Source organism: Trichosurus vulpecula, chromosome 6 (assembly GCF_011100635.1).
Source record: "Trichosurus vulpecula isolate mTriVul1 chromosome 6, mTriVul1.pri, whole genome shotgun sequence".
NCBI lineage: Eukaryota > Metazoa > Chordata > Mammalia > Diprotodontia > Phalangeridae > Trichosurus > Trichosurus vulpecula.
The window spans coordinates 135,689,679-135,706,906 of record NC_050578.1 but is presented as its reverse complement, the minus strand read 5'-3'; the positions used below and the strand labels follow the sequence as shown (position 1 = coordinate 135,706,906).

General features: G+C 39.1%; 1 protein-coding gene across 1 annotated transcript in view; it reads left to right on the top strand.

Moving 5' to 3' along the window:
• Window positions 1-17,228, top strand: part of FAT4 (FAT atypical cadherin 4) — a 237,901-nt gene that overhangs the window by 111,298 nt on the left and 109,375 nt on the right. Inside the window, exons 3-4 of the mRNA XM_036763767.1 lie at window positions 660-921; window positions 7,938-8,288. Of these exons, the coding sequence (XP_036619662.1) occupies window positions 660-921; window positions 7,938-8,288 (613 nt within the window). The remainder of the gene's footprint in view (window positions 1-659; window positions 922-7,937; window positions 8,289-17,228) is intronic.

The following is a 17,228-nucleotide window of genomic DNA, read 5'->3' as shown; positions in this document are numbered from 1 at the left end:
TGGGATATTAAGGGAGGATTAGCTTATTAAATTGTTTTTACGACTGCTCATTCACCTTTACCCAACTCTCACCTGTGGCACCAAGAAGCTCTAGCATGAGCAGCAGTCACACCCCAGTAAAAGTCTCTTGGCAGACATGCTTACCCAGGTTGAGGGTAACTGGCAAGCTTTAGTCCCATTTGTGAATTAGGGGGATGTCTACCATATGCCTGTGGAGAATTTCCCCAACAGAATGGGTAGATGAGAATAATTTGTTCCAACAGCCATCAAGGCAGCTGAAATAAGTGCTTTGGAAGGCTTTGAGCTTGGTCAGAGATTGAAGATGCCAAGGTCATCCACTGCATCCTAGGCCATCTCCAGTCATCTTGACTTTTGTAGTGCCACTGGATTTTGATGACTCTGGAAGAGAGTGTGAGTCTCATGAGTTTGTGCAGCTTTGCCTCACTTAAATCTGATTCATGCACAAGTAAAGACATCACCCCATGGTGTCATTGGTCCTCTTCAAAAACAAAGGGTGAACAAGAACAATAAGATTTTTAAAAATACTGAAGTCAGTCTGACAGGATAACTATGATTTTGATGACTTGGTCACAAGAAAAGATCTTTGTTTCTTTCCCTTCTCTCATGGGTAATTTAGGCATCTTCTCTTTCTCTTCTAGGGTGCCAATGCTCTTGTCACCTATGCAATCATTAGCGGTGCCGATGACAGCTTCCATATTGACCCTGAGTCAGGAGAACTGATTGCGACCAAGCGCTTGGACAGAGAACGCCGTTCCAAGTACTCCCTGCTCGTCCGAGCAGATGACGGTCTGCAGTCTTCAGATATGAGGATAAATATCACCATCAGTGATGTGAATGATCATACACCCAAGTTCTCCAGACCTGTGTACTCTTTTGATATTCCAGAAGACACAACACCTGGTAAGTGACAGGGACGCTCTTCTGTCACTACCCTTTCTGACCCTTGCAATCACTTCTCCAGTTGTTGATAACAGGTTTTAACTATTTGCCATAAACAATTATTGTTGGCCCTTGAGATGTTTAATAATCTCTCATGGGTATAGTTACCTGTCCCAAAATTCTGTTTGGCCTTTCAGTGTATTCTTGCACAAATTATGATGGTGATGACCCCCTTTTTTTAGATATTGAATTCTTATGTCTTTAGAATTAATTCAGAATGCCTCTAAATATTTAAAGGTTATTTTAGTAATAATTTGTCAAGTTCCTGCTATATGTAAGTTCTCTTCTAGACAAAAGGGATAAAAAGGGAAAAAAAAAGTATGAAATGCTATCCCTGCCCTAGAGGAGCTTATGTGGGAGTTGGTATTACCATTTAATTACTTACTATATCATATATCTGTTACATTTTCTAACAGACAAAACACAAAGGGTGAATCTGGAATTTTACTTGAAATTATTCACTATGAAATTTTGTTGAAAAGTAGCATGATCTATAGGAATACTCATGCCTTGAAAAATCACTTATCTGCTGAGGTCATTCTCCTTTTTATTAGTTCATTATGTCTCAATCAGAATTGCTCCACCAAAGTGTTTGAAATTTCAAATCATTTCCTAGTTTACTGTGGAAATATTTCAGAGTTCTATGAACTCAACAGCATGGACTTATCTTCCTCTATCATCCTACATCTACATATCCTGTAAGACTAACTTTTCACTGGGCCATAATGAAATTCACCCACCCATTTGTAGGTACCTTTGGATGAGCATTTCCAGGCTAATCCTTGAACAATCGAGAGAAAGACACAAAGCCGAGCACTGAGTCATTTCTACAAGTATTTTCAACATGGTAGAAACTTCCAGAGCTTGTATTCTGCTGACAAAGCCTGGAGGACGTTAGGGTTAGCCCTCGACCATGATGAGACTATTCAGGAGGATGTTAGTGGATAGCCCTAGCTTGGAATGGTGACTGCATGAAGTCACAGTTTCAATACAGGGCACAAGTAGAAAATCAGCTACAGATTACTGAGTATAATATTTTTAACAAAGTTTTTTTTTTCTGAAAACAACAAAGTGTGTAAAGCACAAAGAGCAATGCAGCGTGTTATTAAGTATGAAAGCCACTTGACATTTTATATCACCTGAAATAGAAGTAACAATGATTAATTCAAATTTAACTAATCTTTTAGAAGAGAGGTCGAGACAGGTTTGATATTTTCCATTATTCTCAATATACATACACTGACTTGTCAGACTGTACTTGAACATAGTGGCTTATGCTACTATTATTTTGGTAATTGAGTTTTTTACCCAAATAGAAGTCTTGTATTATCTTTAGAAATTCAGAAATTTCATCTTTCCTTTAACAACATAGAATGAGAGTCAGAGTAATAACAGTACAGTAATACAAAGTCAAAGTGATGAGATTGAACGAAACCATAAAGAAACGTCTTCCTGGAATTGTGGTTCTGGGAAAACAGGAAGTTGAGGTTTCTAGATTTAAAAAGTACAAGGTTCTTCGTGACAATCCTCAGAGTGCTTTTAATGAATTCTTTTATTTTCTTTTTTATTTAATATTTATAGTTTTCAACATTGATTTCCACAAGACTTTGAAATTTTCTCCCCATTTCTACCTCCCAGCCACTCCAAGATGGCATATATTCTGATTGCCCCATTCTCCATTCATCCCTTCCTTCTGTCACCCCACTCCCCTTATCCCCTTTTCCCTTACTTTCTTGTAGGGCAAGATAGATTTCTATGCCCCATTGCCTGTATATCTTATTTTCCAGTTGCATGTAAAAACAACATTTTTTAATATCTACTCTAAAACTTTGAGTTCCAAATTCTCTCCCCTCTTCCCTCCCCACCCACCCTCCCTAAGAAGGCAAACAATTCAGCACAGGCCACACATGTATCATTATGTAAAACCCTTCTACAATACTCATGTTGTGAAAGACTAACTATATTTCCCTCCCTCCTATCTTGTCCCCTTTTGTTCAGTTTTCTCCCTTGACCCTGTCCATTTCTGAAAGTGTTTGCTTTTGTTTACTTCCTCCCCCTATCTGCCCTCCCTTCTATCATCCTCCCATTTTTATCCCCTTCCTCCTTCTTTCCTGTGGGGTAAGATACCCAATTAAGTGTGTATGTTATTCCCTCCTCAAGTCCAATCTAATAAGAGCAAGATTCACTTATTCCCCCTCACCTGCGCCCTCTTCCCTTCCAATGAACTGCTTTTTCTTGCCACTTTTATGTGAGATAAATTACCCCATTCTATCTCTCCCTTTCTCCCTCTCTCAATATATTCCTCTCTCATCCTTTAATTTGATTTTATTTTTTTTAGATATCTTCCCTTCATATTCAACTCACCCTTAACCTCTGTCCACATATAATCTATATCTATCTATCTGTATTTATATCTATGTATCTCTATCTCTATCTATCTATCTATCTATCTATCTATCTATCTATCTATGTATATTCACTTCAGCTACCCTAATACTGAGGTCTCATGAATTATACAAATCATCTTTCCATGTAGGAATATAAGCAAAACAGTTCAACTTTAGTAAGTCCCTTGCAATTTCTCTTTCTAGTTTACCTTTTCAAGCTTCTCTTGATTCTTGTGTTTCAATGTCAAATTTTCTACTCAGCTCTGGTCTTTTCACTGAGAAAGCTTGAAAGTCCTCTATTTTATTGAAAATCCATATTTTGCCTTGGAGCATTTTACTCAGTTTTGCTACATAGGTGATTCTTGGTTTTAATCCTACCTCTTTTGACTTCTGGAATATCATATTCTGAGTCCTTTGTTCCCTTAATGTAGAAGCTGCTAGATCTTGTATTATCCTGATTGTGTTTCCACAATACTCAAATCGTTTTTTTTTCTGGCTGCTTGTAGTATTTTCTCCTTAATCTGAGAGCTCTGGAATTTGGTGACAATATTCCTAGGACTCTTCTTTTTGGGATCTTTTTCAGGAGGCAAATTTTGGATTCTTTCAATTTCTATTTTACTCTCTGGCTCTAGAATATAAGGGCAGTTCTCCTTGATAGTTTCTTGAAAGATCATATCTAAGCTCTTTTTTTGATCATGACTTTCAGGTGGTCCAATAATTTTTAAGTTTTCTCTCCTGGATTTATTCTCCAGTTCAGTGGTTTTTCCAATGAGATATTTCACATTGTCTTCCATTTTTTTCATTCCTTTTGTTCTGTTTTATAATGTCTTGATCTCACACGAAGTCACTAGCTTCCACTTGCTCCAATCTAATTTTTAAGGTAGTATTTTCTTCAGTGGTCTTTTGGACCTCCTTTTCCATTTGGCTAATTCTGCCTTTCAAGGCATTCTTCTCCTCATTGGCTTTTTGGTGCTTTTTTGCCATTTGAGTTAGTCTATTTTTTAAGGTGTTATTTTCTTCAGTATTTTTTGGGTCTCCTTTAGCCAGTCATTGACTTGTTTTTCATGGTTTTCTGGCATCACTCTCATTTCTCTTCCCAATTTTTCCTCTATTTATTTTACTTGCTTTTCCAAATCTTTTTTGAGCTCTTCCATGGCCTGAGACCAATTCATATCTTTATTGGAGGCTTTTAATATAGGCTCTTTGACTTTGTTGACTTCTTCTGGTTGTATGTTTTGGTCTTCTTTGTCACCAAAAAAGATTCCAAAGTCTGAGTCTGAATCTGAGTCCATTTTTGCTGCCTGTTCATGTTGCCAGCCAACTACTTGACCCTTGAGTTTTTTTTTTTTTTTCGGGGTAAGACTGCTTGTTGAGTAGAGAGTACTTTGTCCCAAGCTTGAGGGGCTGTGCTGCTATTTTCAGAGATACTTCTATACGGCAAGCCCATGCCACACCAGCACTCCTCCCCCAAGATCTGCCAACCAGGATTTCAGCCCAGATTCAGGCCAGGCAAAGCAGGTTTTGCACTCCTGCTCTTATCTGCTGCTTAATTCCTTCCACCAATTTGGCCTGGGGCTGGAGGCAACTGCAGCTGTAGCTCTGGAAGCAGACTCAGAACTGTACCACCTCAGCTGTCCCCAGGGTGGTGGTCTACAGGAACTCTTTTCATTCTATCCCAGCAGCTTTTCCCACTACCCTTCTCTGTTGTCTTTGGCATTTGTGGGTTGAGAAGTCTGGCAACTGTGACAGCTCACTGATTCAGGGTGCTACACCTGTTCCGCCCGGCTCCTGGTCTGTTTGGTCCTGGCAGGACCCAAGGTGTGCTGTGCTCAGCTCCACTCCTAGCTCCATGGGATAGACCCTTCCTGGCCACCATCCAGGCTGTCCTGGGCTGGAGCCCTGCTTCCCTTTGCTATTTCATGGTCTCTGCAGCTCTAGAATTTGTAATGAGTCATTTTTTGTAGGTGTTTGGAGGGCCTGGAGGGGGGAGCTTAAGCAAATCACTGCTTTCTGGCCTCCATCTTGGCTATGCACCCCCCACCCCCATGATTTCTTTGTATATTTAGATTCATGTCTGTGTATATGTTTTCTAGGGAGTGGTTATTATTTACTCTTATTACAATCAAATGAGCTAATTTCCATAAGATCTTTTGCAGACCTTGACTTACTATATTCAGGTCATTTGTTGTTATCTTGCTCCCATTTTTTCAATAGAGTTCAGGTAGAAATTGTCCTTGGAAGAGTTACTCTCCTGCTGTTGCTGCAGTCTAATGTTCTATGAATTGTTACATAAATAGATAAAACACTGGTTTCTGTTGTTGACTGAAAGTATTATGGCACAGCTTGATAGTGCAGTGCATACAGAGCTGTGCCTAAAGTCATGAACACTCATCTTCCTGACTTCAAATATGGGTTTGGACACTTACTAGTTGCATAACCCTGGACAAGTCATTTAATTCTGTTTGTCTCAGTGTCCTCTTCTGTAAAATGAGCTGCAGAAGGAAATGGCAAACAACTCTACCTAAATAGTCAGACATGACTTAAATGACTTAAACACAAGAAAAAATATGATGCAATGCATCCTCTGTAGGTTCACCAAAAGCACCCTTGGTACCACTTCAATACTGTACAAGACCACAGAACTCATATGTTTTTCTGTATGAGGTTTTGGTGCATATACAGAAATGATTGATCCAAGGGACCATGTTATGATTTGAGTTCAAGGGTAAATGAAGGAAAAGTTCTATGAGATATTTGTGGATAGAGGTTACCTTCTTCTGGACAGGGAATTGAAGGGGAGTGGGAATGTTAGAGGAGGCTTCATGGAAGAGGGCTTGGCCCTGAGAGGGAGGGAGAGACTTTAACAAAGAAAGCATTCTATCTAGTTACAGAGAGAATACATGAAAATATGTAATATGAGATGAATCTGGACAGAAAGGAAGTTGAAACCAAATTGTTAAGAGTTTCCTAATAATGCCAAGAGGCAAGTTGGGAAGAACCTGTTGTTTTATCTCCATTTTACTGATGTGGAAGCTGAAGGTGAAATCAATTAAATAACTCATCCGAAGTCCTAGGCCTAAGAAGTTGTAGAGCTGGCATTGGAACCCAAATGTTCTGACTCCTGGCCAAGTTTTCTTTCCACTATATTATGATAATATGCTATAACAAATAACACCATGCATGAGTCAAAATGTTGCTTGTATTCCAGAGGAATGTTTTCCATATATTACAAAGATGAAGTTTGTTCTTCATGTATGTATCTATGCTTGAATGGGGATATAGATACTATGTTTTGTGCACCATTTGGGAATATTAAGATATTAATGGGAAGGGAATAACTATTTACTACATATCTACTATGTACTAGGCACTATGATAAATTCTTTACTAATTAGTGAAATATTTGTAAAATTCTTAATACAATGCCTGGCACATAATAATGACTATATAAATGGTATCATTTCATTCAATCCTCACAAATATACTATAAAGTAGGTTCTATTATTATCCCTATTTCACAGTTAAGGAAATTGAGACAGGTAGAGATTAAGTGATTTGCCCAGAGTCACCCACTCTGGTTGTTTGAACTCAGGTGTTCATGACTCCAGGCCAGGCACTCTATCTGCTATGCCACCAAGCTGCCTCTATTCATATACTAAATACCTACAGAATGTATATCTGTCAGCTAATAGACTCTTACGTTAGATGAATAAGCATGTTTCCTTCCTGGGATGGAGTGAGGTTTTTATACTTATTTGAAACTTCTTAAAAAACAAACTTGGCATTATTTTGGTAATTTCATTTTGCCAATAGGCAGTGTAGTAAAGTAAGAAGAGGACCAGCTGGCTTTGTACTGCAGGGTACCTGGATTGGAGTATGACCTCTAACACATAATACAGTGTGAGGTGTTAGAGAGTGGGTACTTTTCCATTCCTGCCTTTTTTTACTCAATACTTAGCATATCAGATGAAATATAGCAGATGCCTGATGATTTTTTAAAACTGCATTTGTTAAATTGAATGCCAACTGGGTGTCCACAGGTCAACCAGTCAATCAATCAACACTAAGCAAAAGTATAGGCCAAACACTGTGCTAAGTGTGGGGGATACAAAATAATACAACTTCGTGGGAGAGACAACAAGCAAATATACATAAACAAACTCTATTCCAGATAAATAGGATTTAATGGAGGGGGAGCACTAGAATTAAGGGGGATTGGGACAGGGTTCCTTTAGCAGATGGAATTTTAATTGTGACTTGAAGGAATCCAGGGAAGCCAGTAAGCAGAGAAGAGGAAGAGAATATTCCAGGTATGGGGGACAGACAGAAAAAATCCCAGAGCTGAGAGATGAAGTATCTTGTTTGAGGAACCGCAAGAACCCAGTGACACAGGTAAATCATTTAATTTAACAGTGCCCCATCACGCTCTCTAAGACTATGCATTTTGGCAGATGACTAATATGAGTTGATGGAATTTCCACACTGATCGAGTTCTCCACACTGATGAAATTACTGTTTTAGATTTCACCTCTCCAAAAATAATAATCCTTAGAGAATTAATTTTGGGGGGATTTTTAAATTTTCTTCCAGGCTCTCTAGTGGCTGCCATTTTAGCTACGGATGATGATTCCGGTGTGAATGGAGAAATTACCTACTCTGTGAGTGAAGATGATGAAGATGGTATATTTTTCCTGAATCCAGTCACTGGAGTCTTTAATTTGACTCGAAGCTTAGACTATGAAACACGGCAGTACTATATCCTCACTGCCCGTGCAGAAGATGGTGGAGGACAATTCATGACCATCCGCATTTATTTTAATATTCTTGATGTGAACGACAATCCACCAGTCTTCAGCTTGTCTTCATATAGTGCGTCCTTAATGGAGAATCTACCTCTTGGATCCACAATTCTTATATTTAATGTCACTGATGCTGATGATGGTGAGTAATTGGTAACATTAAGCTTTATTTGTGACATGTTATTAGCTGTTATAAAATGATTTCTTCCTTTTCATCCTCATGGAAAATCATTTCTCCTGCCTTTTGTTAACTTACTGTAACACATATTTACAGGAGTTCCATTTCTCAAAGTAAGAGCTATAATTATTACCTTTTGTGTGGATTTCTGACAGCTATAAATGCTCTAAATTGGGGTTTTTAATGAAATTCCAAGGATAAATAAAGTTCTCAGAAGGGAAAGACTAAAGAGAAAATCTTAAAGGAGGTATTTGCAAATGGCTGCCTTATATTGACTATCGGGAGTCAGTAGTCCTTAGAAGCATAATTAAACTTTTGAATACAGTTCATCATCATGGTCATTTGTCAAATGTGGATTCTTTGGTTCTGAGCATGTTTTTTGTCCTTTTAGAGCCCAGATGCTAACAGTCCAATTTAATTCAATCTACCAAGCCTTTATTTAAGACTTGCTAAGTGCCAGACACTATGCAAGGTACTTGGGATGCAGCATAAAATTAAAATAGCCCTTCCCTCAGGGAGCTTATATTCTACTGGGATTTTGTATAACTTTGAATTATTCAGAACAGGAGCATCACAATGAGACCTCTGGATTTAGAATTAGAATTACATTTAGAATTAGGAAATAGTAAGGATCCTTGATTTAGCACTGGAAGGAAGAACATCAAGTCCAACCCTTATTTTTTAGATGAGATCTGGGTTTAAATCCTGACATGCTATTAACTGCCTACATTACTTTATGCAACTCACATAGGATCACAGGTCTCAAGCTGTAAGTGATCTCTCAAAGTTTACCTACTCCATGCCCTTAATTTTACAAATGAAGAAACTGAGGTCCAGACAGGTTTTAAACTTTGGAAGTAGGATTTGAAACCTGGTTCCCTGATGTTAGTGGTTGCCCCCTTTACACTACACCATAAAATTATCTGTGCTTTGCTTCATCATTTGTGACATGAAAGGAATTGGATGAAGTGATCTTGACAGATTCTTAAAATTTATGACCTACAACAATCTCATCTTTTTTGAGGTCTTTGCAAATGAACTTTCTAAATTTCCTTTTGAAACCAGACTTGACCGGCCATTCTCCAGCTATGTAAATATACAACAGTAAAGAGTAAGATAATATGCCAAGCAACCATTTTGGTTTTTCCTAAGTCAAGGAGGAGAGAGGTCATTATTTTTTCCTGTTATGTATCCCACTTGAGTCAGTCCTGCATCAGTAAGAATGAATAGAGGCTCAGCCTCCAGAAGGAAGGAAGCAGGGTTCATGGAATCCCGGGACGGTATAAATAATGCGGGCTCAGATCTCAGAGTGCTCTGCCTCATATGGCTTGGCATGACCTTCAGGCAATCTCAGTATTGTATTCTATCTTGGCTATTTTGTACTCTGATGTTTCCTCTCAGGGTCAGTTATAAGTATCATTTGGAAGGTGGCATAATTAGTGAAGGCAAAGACAGACAGGGGTGTAGAACAATTCAAATCCAAAGAATGCATGCACTGTTTGAAATGTTTTAAGACTCCCTAGAGGGAGGCAGAGAGGCAAAGTACAATGACTCTTCACTTGGTTCAAATCCTATTTTTGACATGTCACCTTAGGCAAATCATTTAGGTTCCTTAGGTCTTAGTTTTTGCATCTGTAAAATGTGGGGGTAGACTAAATGGACTTTAGTATCTCTCTAATAGATATGGACCTTAGAGACCCATCAAGTGTATACACACATACACACAGACATACACACACACATCTTATAGATAAAGAAACTGAGGCTGAGAGGTTACATGACTGTTCAGGGTCATACAGCTAATAAACACCTGAGAGAGGATTTCAACTCAGGTCTTCCTCCATCAGTGTATCTTGTTATGTACTGAAAACTCTTGGTTAAATATAAATTAAGTTCTTTTTTTATTTAATATATTTAGTTTTCAGCATTGATTTTCACAAGAGTTTGAATTACAAATTTTCTCCCCGTTTCTACCCTCCCCCCCCCACTCCAAGATGGCATATATTCTGGTTGCCTTGTTCCCCAGTCAGCTCTCCCTTCTGTCACCCCACTCCCCTCCCATCCCCTTTTCCTTTTCTTTCTTGTAGGGCAAGATAAATTTCTATGCCCCATTGCCTGTGTATCTTATTTTATAGTTGCATGCAAAAACTTTTATTTTGTTTTTGAACATGTGTTTTTAAAACTTTGAGTTCCAAATTCTCTCCCCTCTTCCATTCCCACCCACCCTCCCTAAGAAGTCAAGCAATTCAACATAGGCCACATGTGTATCATTATGTATAATCCTTCCACAATACTCATGTTGTGAAAGACTCACTATATTTTGCTCCTTCCTAACCTATCCCCCTTTATTGAATTTTCTCCCTTAACCCTGTCCCCTTTTGAAAGTGTTTGTTTTTGATTACCTCCACCCCCATCTGCACTCCCTTCTATCATCCCCCCTTTTTTATCTTCTTCTTCCTCCTTTTTTCCTGTGGGGTAAGTTACCCAATTGAGTATATATGGTATTCCCTCCTCAGGTCAAATCTGATGAGAGCAAGATTCACTCATTCCCCCTCACCTGACTTCTCTTCCCTTCCTCTACTTCTCTAACTTGCTTTTGCAAATCCTTTTTGAGCTCTTCCATGGCCTGAGACCAGTTCATGTTTTTCTTGAAGGCTTTTGTTGTAGGCTCTTTGACTTTATTGACTTCTTCTGGCTGTATCTTTTGGTCTTCTTTGTCACCAAAGTAAGATTCCAAAGTCTGAGACTGAATCTGGGTACATTTTCGCTGCCTGGTCATATTCCCAACCAACTAACTTGACCCTTTAGTTTTTCAGTGGGGTATGACTGCTTGTAGACTAAAGAGTTCTATGTTCCAAGCTTGGGGGGATGTGCCAGTTTTGCCACACCAGCACTCCTCTTTCCCCAAGAACCCCCAACCCGGACTGGATTTAGATCTTCAGCAGGCTCTGCACTCCTGCTCTGATCCGCCACTTAATTCCTCCCACCAGGTGGGCCTGGGGCTGGAAGCAACTGGAGCTGTACTTCTGTAGCTGCCCCACCTCTGCTGCCCCCGGGGCGATAGCCTAACTGAGAACTCCTTCCACTCCGGCAGCTTTTCCCACTAACCTTCTCTGTTGTCTTTGGTGTTTGTGGGTTGAGAAGTCTGGTAACTACTGCAGCTCACTGATTCAGGGTGCTAGGGCACGCTTCGCCCAGCTCCTGGTCTGGTTGGTCCGTGCCACCCATGCTGGGCTCTGCTCCACTCCGCTCCGCTCCACCCCCACCTCCGTGCAGGGTAGACCTCACCCAGAGACCATCCAGGTTGTCCTGGGCTGAAGCCCTGCTTCCCTCTGCTCTTTTGTGAGTTCTGCAGTTCTAGAATTGGTTCAGAGCCATTTTTTATAGGTTTTTGGAGGGACTTGGCGGGGAGCTCATGCTAGTCCCTGCTTTTCAGCTGCCATCTTGGCTCCACCTCCCCAAATTAAGTACTTAAATATATGTACTGTGCTAAACCCAGCGATACAAAGACAAAAATGGGATAACTTGTCCTCAAGGAATATACATGATCCTGGAAAGATATATTCTATAGCTTGAACCCCAATAAGTGTAATAAAGGATGGATAATGATAAGAACATAATGTGAAATAAGACAAAGATATTTAGAGAAGTTTAAAGTGGGAAAGATCTCTGAAAACTGGGTGTATCAGCAGCCCTAAGAGAAGACGAGTTCTGAAGGTCAGATATGAGGTGGTAGTTTTTATTCCTGTGCACACATGTGGTGGGAAGTAATGGAGTGCCAAGTTCTGGGAAGAGCAAGTATTCCATTTGGCTCCACTCCACAGTGTGTGACCAGAGAAACACTGAAGAGGTAATTTTTATCTGGATTGTGGAGGGCTTTAAATGTGAAACTGAGAAGTTTCCATTTGGTACAGAAGACAACAGGGAACCACAAGAAATGTTTGGGTAGAGAAGCGTTATGGTCACACCTAGGTTTAGCATTGGTTTGAGGTAGGGATTAGAGACAGAGGAAGAGATAGTGATGTGAGGGAATCCAAGTAGCCTTCTGTTAACCATCTCTCAAATCCATTCTTTTCATATTTAACATCACTGATGCTGATGATGGTAATTTCTGTAATGGTAAATTTTATTCTTCTAAGATAGGATGAGATTTCTTTAATGTTATTCATAGTAATAAAAATTATTGCATTATGAGAATAGTAGATAAGAGTGATTTGGAGCCAGGAAAACTTAGATTAAAATTCTACCTGTGAAACAAGCTTTGTGCCTCTGGTCAAGTCTTTTAGCTACTCTGAGAGGTGAGAAATGGTGTGTGACTGTAGGGAAGGACATGGATGGGAATCTGAAGTTATGAAACTGTGTGTCCAGGTAGAGAAAGGTTCAATCAACACAGGGCAATATTTGTGAGTATGGGGTGACAGTGATAAGCGCATTGGGACATGATGAGGCAAGACATCCAGACAAGGATGTTTAACAGGCATCTGGAGATGCAGAACTTGAGTTTAGGGGTACAAACATGAGCTGTGCATAAGAGTTTGGGATTCATCTATGTAGAGATAATTGTAGCCATGGGAGAAGATGAGATCACCAAATGAAAGAAAGTAGAGAGAGAAAACCAGGAGACTCATTGTCCCCAGAGGACTACATTTACATGGCAGGTAAGTGGGTCTGTGAGATGGATATTGATCCAGCAGAAGAAGCTTAAAACGAGTGAAAAGACAAGAAGAAGGAGAACTAGGAGAAATAATTGCCTTGGAAACAAGGAAAGTAAGAATGTACAAAAGGAAATACTGTTCAATAGTGTCCAAGATTTCCAATGGTTCAAAGAGGATGAAGACAGAAAAAGGCCATTTGTTTTTTTTTATTGGTTTTGCACATAGGAGCTTTGAGAAAGTAGTTTCCTTACAGACTTAGGTTTCAAGGGGTTAAATGATGAGGAAACAGAAGTAGTGAACATAGATGAGTCTTTCTAGGATTTTAGTAGTGAAATCAATGAGAAATATCAGATGTTAGCTTGAGTCAATAGCCAAGAAGGGCCAAGAAGAAGATGTCTGTGTTTGCCTGTTTACTTATGTTTTCAGGATGAGGCAGACCCAAATATGTTTGAAGGTAGCAGCTAAGGAACTAGAATGAAGGGAAAAATGAGGTAAAGTAGGGCAAGACAAAAAAATCTATTAAATGCTTGCTTTATGCCAGGTACTGTGCTAAGCACTGGAGATATAGGCAAAAACAAACAAACAAAGGAAGAGATAGTGCCTGCCCTGAGGAGGCTCAGTAAGGGAAGATGGCACATAAAAAGTAGGTAAAAAGTGTCTGTATATTCTGTATAGTCTGTGTGTGTGTGTGTGTGTGTGTGTGTGTGTGTGTGTATAGGTGTTTGTGTGTATGTGTATGTTTCTTTGGTGGGGAATGTTGGTAAAGTTTGGGGAATGGGAAGCAGAAGCTACATGGGGACATGGTATAAAGTCCAGAAAGGCAGAAACAAAGTTAGGAGGAGAATGAAGGTTGACCAACTTCCTCTTCAAAGAGAAGAATGATCTATGGGGCAGCCTCCCAAAAGAGAAAAGGAAGGATCATGGGATCAAATCAACAAAGAAAAGGGTTAGCCTTATCAAGAAGACCCCTTAACCTTCTGAGGCTAAAGTAGTCATCCAACTGTCTCTCCAAAGCTATGAATTGAACTTGTTATTCAAGAAAACCATTTATAAAAATTGAAAAATCAATGAATCGAATAATTAATCAGCCAAATGCACTCGGATATCTTTATTGGCTCTTGAACAGTTTTAAAATGTGAGTACTTAATTAAGAGGTCTTCAGTCTAGAAGGTCCCTTGGGAGCCATTTAATCCAAACAGTGCCTGATCAAGTATCTCCTTGACTTTATCATCAACAAGTGGTCATCTAGCCTTGGCTCGAAGAGCTCTGGTAAGGAAATTCATTTGCCTTCCATTTAGTGTTTGGAGGATTTTTGTTGTCAGGTCTCAATTTAAGATCAGTAAGAGGGATTTATGATTTATCCATTATGAATTGCAGAAGACTCATTGATTCATAGGTATAGACATTCAACTGGAATTCATTTTATCTCAGCATTAAAATTTAAAAGCTCAAATGCTAGAGAAGATAAGAAGGTTTATTTGACATTATGATGGAGCTTCCTAAAACACACACAAATACACACACACACTCCACCTGGGTAGATTACTTAAGGCTGGCCACCTTTAATGTGATGTTTCTTTAACCATGGTTGGTTGATATTACAAGCAACCTTGTGCCATTGTTTCAGTGCTGAATACTTTATCAGAATGGTTTCCTGCCAAATGACCTGAATTATATGACAGAGTTCCTGTTCTTTAAACTATTCAAATATAATGATGAAAAAAGGATTTTGATAAACTTATTTACTGAAAATCAACCACTCAGTTACATTAGTCAGCATGTTCTCTCTTTGAGAAGTTGCACTATATTAGTTCACATTCTCATTTTATAGATGAGGAAACTGAGACCCAAGAAGATTCACTGATTTTCCCCAGATAACCAAGGAAGTGTTGGTGGTGGGATTTGAACCCAGGGATGTGGGGTTGTTTGAATCAAGAGAGTCTTAAAACATTGCAGTTACTTCCCAGACTTCATATGTTTGAGGACCCCAGAGATCAACACATATACATTTCAGATTATGGGAGAGTCAAGCTGTCATGGTAGAATGCTTCGCATATCTGGCTCACATTAGGTTGCTAAGTTTATGCACCAGATTTCATAGTCAGCAGAGACCTAATGGGGGTAAATTGGTTGTGCTTCATGGATTCTTTAAACAATGAAGACAACCAAATATTACAGGTAGAACCTTTTTCACATTAGCAAGTACAAATCACACAATTGATTGCATGTGATGAGGTCCCTGTAAACCTTAAAATATAATGGAGGCCCATAGAGGCTGAATTACTTTTCCTAATATCATACCTGGTGGTATGATGTAGATGAAATATGAATCCTTGATTTCCCACCCTGAATTCAGCATTCAGTAGATTGTATGACACTGTTCTAAATAGTAAAAGAGATAGAAGACCACTTACAGAGAATTCTTGTTCAGCTACCTCTTAGACTAGGGTGCCTCTGAAGTTCCTCTCTCCCAGATAGAGCATTGCATCTGAAGTCAGAAAGACCAAGTTAAAATATTCCTCAAGTATCTGCTTCCTATGTGCCAGTGGTTGTCACTTACCCTTTGTCTGCCTCAGTTTCTTAATCTGTGAAATGGGGATAATGATGACTTCTCTTTCTTCCAGAGTTCTTAAGACGGTAATGTGCTTAGCACATTGACTGGCACACAATAGGTACTCAAAAAGGGCCTATCCATTCTCCTCACTTTCCCTTACTGGTATAAGTGGAGATGATAGTAATACTTGCACCATTTATATCAAAGAAAACCACTTTATAAGCCTTAAGTCTTAAAGGCTACTGAAGTATGAATTATAATAAAATGCACCATAACTGGTTATTCCTAATTTTATATACAACCCTTCCCAAAATGTGACACATTCAATCAATGGGTGATGCAAAAGGTATTGGAATGATCATTCAGTGGATCACTTTCCGCACACTGACCACCAAGTGTACAATACTGGATGATTTCCAGTGGGGCTGTAATGTGGAATATAAAACCCCACCAAATTCCACCACGGATGGACAAAGTATAGAATTTCAAAACAGTACATGTACTCTGTTTGTGGTTTGAGCATGCTGTGCAAAGAAAAGTTGTTCTGAGCATTTTGAAAGATAACACAAAAGTTCACAAGTAATTCTGTGTTTTAAAGTGTCAACATATATTTTCTAAATATATAGCACATGGCAAGAGTCATTAAGAAATCTTCTCAGGAATGAGTTTTTATTTTTCTTTAAGAGAGATAGAAAGAGAGAAAGAGGCAGAAAGAAAGAAAGAATTAGGAAGAAAGAAAGAAAGAAAGAAGGAAAAAAGAAAGAAGGGAAAAAAGAAAGAAAGAAAAAGAGATGGTTTTCATGCCCTATAATAGCAGAGGTTCAGTTACAGTCACGGGATGAGTGCTGTTCATTCGATGCCTTTGTTGACTCTTCCTTATATGGAAATGGAGAATTTTATGATGCATTCTTCACTGGTTGACTTTCTCTCAGACTCTCTTTCTCTAATTAGTGTAGCTTCTAAAGTCGCTTGCTTGAACAAATGTGATTCAAACACAGGGAATTCCTTCTTCCCCATTTATTTTGGTGTTTGTATTCTTAACCTAATGTAACCCCAAGTTAAGCAAAATAACAATTTCTGCCTCTATGCATGGCTGCTCTGACTTCTTCTAAAGTGCCTCTTGCCTTTGATCTGCTGAATGCTATCGCCTCCATCCAATTTAGCAAAATGTAAGTATTAATAGAAATAACAAGTGTCCTATATGGACACGGCTCTGTGCCAGGCCCTAAGGATAAAAATAAAAACAGTTTGAGCCATCAACAAGCTTATATTCTATTGAGGACATAAGATATACATACAAATAATTTTTTTAATTGTATCTGAAATACGTTTCAGAGGGAGATAATGGGTTTCAGGGAACGATATTTCAGAGTGGGTAACACCTGAGCTTTGCTTTGAAAGAAACTAGAGAGTCTATGAGGCACAGACTACATTCCTGACATGAGTGAGATCAGGTCATAGAGCTTAGATTTATCACCAGGAGGGACCTTGGGTCTCACCTAATCTAAGCCCCACCATATCATTTTACAAATGAGAAGAGTAAGACCCATAGAGGAAAGGTAATTTGACTTATACCACAGCGGTCATGGGTTAGTCTTATAACCAGAGTTGCTTGGTGATGTAATTGTCATGACTCCTAAAACTCTAAATAGAATCACAGTTTGTCACTACCAAAGAATGGCTACCATGTTGGAC